At 52.1% G+C, this 5,080-nt stretch overlaps 1 protein-coding gene across 1 annotated transcript; it reads left to right on the forward strand.

The window, feature by feature from the left end:
• Positions 1 to 3,221: 3,221 nt before the first annotated feature.
• LOC113220748 (glutamate receptor ionotropic, kainate 4-like) lies at positions 3,222 to 4,396 on the forward strand (the record flags this gene model as incomplete). Its single annotated transcript, XM_026450060.1, has 2 exons — positions 3,222 to 3,374; positions 4,292 to 4,396. Coding segments are annotated over 2 exons (258 nt in total), but the record flags the coding sequence as incomplete, so codon positions are not given.
• Positions 4,397 to 5,080: the final 684 nt, after the last annotated feature.

The raw sequence follows: 5,080 nt of genomic DNA on the forward strand, positions 1-5,080 counted from the left end.
TCAGCCTCCCAAAGTGCTGGGATTACACGCATGAGCCACTGCGCCCGGCCCCTGATTTTTGTATTTATACTAGAGATGGAGTTTCACCATGTTGCCAAGGGTGGTCTCGAACCTCTGACCTCAAAGTGATCCACCTGCCTTGGCCTCTCAAAGGGTTGGGATTATAGGCATGAGCCACCGGGCCTGGCTGGATGAGTTGTTTTCTAGAATTCCTTCCAGCTCAAACACTCCGCGATTTTGAGAATCTGAGAATGATAAGATTAACTGGGAGGCAAGGGAGAAGGTGGGACAGAAATTGGTTTGTAGTATCATTTAAATAGCCAAACAGAAGAATCTAGAAGCCAGTTTCAGTAGGGGCAGCTAACTTCCCCTCAATTTGTCTAAGCCGGAAAGGGGGAGTCTGCAGCATTAGTTTGTGGCATGTGAGAGGCCCATTAATAAAAGAGCCACATGTGCTCAGGGGAAAGCGAGTTACATGGAAGGACAAGGACGGTTGTAGGCTTGCAAAGGAGCATTCGCTGCCATGCAGGGTGAACTAATAAAGAAGGAACTGAGGGCAAAGGGGAAGAGCAGGGAAGTAGAGAAGAGAGAATGGAAGACAATGGATGGAGGGACTTGGGAGTGTGGCGTCTCAGCCCAGCTCATCCTAGCTCAGCAGGACTGCGGAGGTGTCCAGTGTTCCCCATGGTGAGAATTGGGTGCCCTTTGTTGCTTAGTCTTCGGGTTCCAGGAGGCTCCAGGACCCAGGGACAGACAGGAGGGGAGTTGGAGCAGGGGGATGCAGGAGACTCGATGGAGGCCGCAGGCAGTGGCCTGCTCCAGTGTCTCTGTGGAGAGTGGGAAGGTGTTGAGGTCTGTGGTACCTGCCAGATGATAGTGGCTGAATAAAAGTGGGAATAAAGCAAAGAAGCAAGGCAGGGAGGGGAAGAAGCAGCAAGAGAGGGAGGGAGAGAGGGAGGATGAAAGCATACAGCAGCCAGGTGACTTTGTGATGCAGGTGAACTTGGATTGGAATAGACAAATTTTGTTGACTGTTTTGCTCCGTAATTACCTTTTAAAGAGATTATCCAGAGCTGGCTCACCCAGTTCCCCTCATAGGCCTCCTGGCCGAACACATAGCAAAACTGGGTAGGAAATAAGGCCATTCACCATGCCTGTAGCCCCCGTCCTTACCACTCCCTGGAGCCTTGCTTAATTCAGTCAACACCTGCTTCCTGAGCACCTGCTGACATCTGTCTGGGCCTGAGAGCACAGCCCCTGCCCTCAGGAATGCTGTCTTCTGGCACTGGCAGTTTGCAGAGCACTTTTACAGACTTCTGAGGCAGGGACTGCTGCTTCTCTTTTACAGATGCAGAAATTGTTACTTACTTGGAGGGATTCACGTGCCTGGGATCACTCAGCACATAGTGTAGGGCCTGGGATCTGGACTCTGGGTTTGGTGTTCATGCTTTCAAGCTCTTTCCTCAACACCTCGCTATCTCACACTGCTTACACTGCCTGGAGAGCTTGAAAACCCTGCGACAGCATCCCTCCATCCAGCCTTGGAGGGGCCAGTGTCCCAGGGCTGGCTAGGAAGGAGGCAGGCTGTAAGCAGTCGGTCCCATGGAATGGAGCTCTCACAGGATCTCATGTGGGACCCTCACAAGGATGCCATCAGTTGAAAGAGGAGGCTTGGAAGGGGCAATGTTGAGTCACCAGTGATGGAATGTCTGGTTTCAGTGAAGGAACTTGCTTTGTAATGGGACTGTGTGTGGACTTCTAGCCCTGTAACACCACTCCTCCCAGGAGGCCTCCACCTGCCTTCCTGGCCCCCTCAGGGCCCTGGCACAGTTCTGAGTATATAGTCAATTGCACTTACTAGGGTTGTTTTGTTTATTTGTTTGTTTGTTTTGCCAGGGACCCCGCATACATTAACATAGTGTAGTATTATCTCCTTAGATAGCATGTTCCTCAAGGACAGGTGGCTTCTGTCTTTCCACTCCTACCACCTCCGCCAAGATACCCAGCTTTCCCCTCCCCACAGGCTGCAAACATTGTATCCATTTATGGGGTAGTGGGCAGATTTCAGCCAGAAGTTAACTCAAGTCAAGCAGATGTCTTGGGGGCCAGTCACATGACAAGCCCCATAACAGATGCTGTGCAGAATGTAGAGATTAAGGTCCTGTGTGTTCTCCACCCTGAGAAACTTGCAGTTTAATAGGGAAGATGAAAACGTGGGCACACAACTGTGCTGACCTCTTCCCAGCAACCCAGCAATGAAAGAGTCATTTCAGAAATGACTCTTCTGAAAGTCATTTCAGGCCCTGCATGGCATGACCCCTGTCATGTGTCTGATGGATTGCTTCTTCTAGCCCCACCCTTCATCTCCCCTCCCCTCCCTCTAGCAATGGTCCAACTCTCCACCTTCTAGTCTTTGTTCCTGCAGTTCCATGCTCTGAAATGCCTTTCCCTCTTCCCAGCAACTCCCCATCCTTCAGTGCTCAGTTCCAGTGCAGCATCCTCCATGAAAGACTTTCTCAATTGCCCAACCAGATGTTTCCCTCTTTGGAACCCATCCCCGGCAAGACCTTTGTGGACCTGCCACACTCTGTCTCATGTTCCCCTTATTCGTGCCCTGTCTCCTCGTACCTCCCTTCCCCATCCTGCTGTAATCACAGGAATAGGCTCCTACTTATCTTTGGGCTTTGAACTTACCATGTGCTTCATACCTACTCATCAAGTTGTACAGTACAAAGTGGACTAATATTAGGCACATTTAGGAAGAAACAATATCATGGGGTCTTGTAGGAGGAAGTGACCTTCAACTGAGCCTTATAGAATGGGCAGATGGGGGGCAGTGGCCAGGTTCCTTTCTCTTCTTGACATAAGCAGCCCTACCCTCCTCTTGAGGATTCCTGGGAGCAATGGCAGTTGCTTGTTTCCCTGGAGCAGAGAAAAAAGGGTACACTTGAAGTCATTTGGGGCCCAAAGGGCCAGCTCAAGGCTTGAATCCCAGAGCAGCCTTTGCCACCATTATGTGTCTTGGGTGAGTACCTGACTATTGGATGCAGTAGAGCTGGCCCAAAGACAGGACGTGGGCCAAGGGCAATGAAGATGCACTCTTACTTCCCTTTCTTTGGCTTTCTCTTTTCTTCTTCCATCCTCTTCTTTTCTCCCTCCCCTCCCTTCCTTCCTCTACACCCATCACTCCCTCCCTCTGCCTGCTCCCCGGCCTCTCCCAGCTCTCCTCGGCCCTGCTGTTTGATGCTGTCTATGCTGTGGTGACTGCGGTTCAGGAACTGAACCGGAGCCAGGAGATCGGCGTGAAGCCCCTGTCCTGTGGCTCAGCCCAGATCTGGCAGCACGGCACCAGCCTCATGAACTACCTGCGCATGGTGAGGAGCGGCTGAGGCCCTACAGGGCCGTGCCCAGGCTGGCGGGGTGGGATACTTGGTTCAAGGTACAATAGTCCCTCAACTCCAGGCTTCCCCAAAACGTGCCTTTTATTACAGCCCCAGCTAACTCAGTGTTCTCTAGTGACTCCAGTTGAATGGATCATGGGCCACATTTGTTCTCTAAGCCACAATAACCACTGAGAATCCATGGAAGTTTGTTCAGAAGGCAACAGCCCTCGAGCCTTATGCTGTTAATGGGCCCCTGAATTCCAGACTTAGCACCTGGCCTGTCTGCTCAGCAGTGCTCTCAGCAAAGCTCCACACAGCTGGGAAAGGGCGGTGCTGCTGGAGACTGGCATCCCTGTGGGAGTTGCAGGCTCAAGACTTCTAGCTTGGCTGGGTTTCCCATTGTTGTCCTTCCCAGCCATGCCTCCTCTGGTGGATGAATGTGGATCTCTACCCCACACGGAAGACTTCTGTCAGAGAAGCCTGCTGTAGCACAGTGTCTCAGACTTTGCATTTAGAGTTAGGTGGAGAGTCATCCTGACTTCCTGTGGGCCTGGGGGTGGGTGAGCGCCTGCCCAGAGAGGATGAATGCTGTGGACAGCCAAAGGCCTGGAGGAGGGGCCGAGAGGAATGTGAGCTCAAGTTAGCACCATGACTGGGTTGGTTTGTGCAGTTGGTATGGCGTTATTGGGGAAGCATTCTTCTACTCCAGGCCAAGCCAAGTCTGAATTGTCTCTGCAGACATCACATTTGCCATCTCAAGATGCCTTGGCTGTGGGTGGGCAGGAGAAGGATCTTAACTGCTTTGCTTCTTTGGGGCATCGTTAAATAGCCCCTGTGTAGAAATCTTGCTTTGGGGCAAGTGTAACCTGGGGCCTGTGTGGTGCTGTAACTCACTCTCTCTTGGACAGGTAGAATTGGAAGGTCTTACCGGCCACATTGAATTCAACAGCAAAGGCCAGAGGTCCAACTATGCCTTGAAAATCTTACAGTTCACAAGGAATGGTTTTCGGCAGGTAAGCACAGCTGTGCCGTGGTGATGGCAGGTCCTCCTCTCTGTTCCCTTCTCTGACCCCAGCCCATTTCATTGATGCCTTTGGTGTTCTGGATGGCCTCCTACTCCCAGTTATCCCCAAAAGCAGCAGGCTGGATCCTGGGCAAGGCTCCTGGCCTGCACCAGCCTCCCCCTTCCTGCCACCAGATCAGCCACCGTGGCTCAGGGACTACACCCCCAGCAAAATACCAAGAGGGAGAGAACTGGGATGAAAGGGGAGGCAAGGGGGTGTCATGTAAGGGAGGAATTCCCAGGGAGGATTTTACTCCATGAGCCTGACCCTAATCCTGGAGCCCATTTAGACTCCAGGGAGCCTGCTGGCAAGGCAGAGACTGTATCTCATGTGGGCCAAGGAAACCTTCAGTGTTGGAGTGCATGGCTGGGTCTCTCCTGTCTGCCCTTCTCTGACCAACCCACAACTCCCACCCCCATGCCAATGACACAGTCCCTCTCGTGGCCGCTCCCTGCCTGCTCCGTCATTGCAGGGATGCATTGTCCTTCATAGTTCCTTTCAGCTCCCCACTCCTTTGCTCATTCTCCACCATTACCCTTTTTCCCCTTTTCTGAGATCCTCCTCCATCAGAAGAAACAGGGATCTGAAAGGGATATGACTTTTGAACTGTCTCTTAAAGATCTCCCACCCTCA

Source organism: Piliocolobus tephrosceles, unplaced genomic scaffold (genome assembly GCF_002776525.5).
Source record: "Piliocolobus tephrosceles isolate RC106 unplaced genomic scaffold, ASM277652v3 unscaffolded_11148, whole genome shotgun sequence".
Taxonomy (NCBI): Eukaryota; Metazoa; Chordata; class Mammalia; order Primates; family Cercopithecidae; genus Piliocolobus; species Piliocolobus tephrosceles.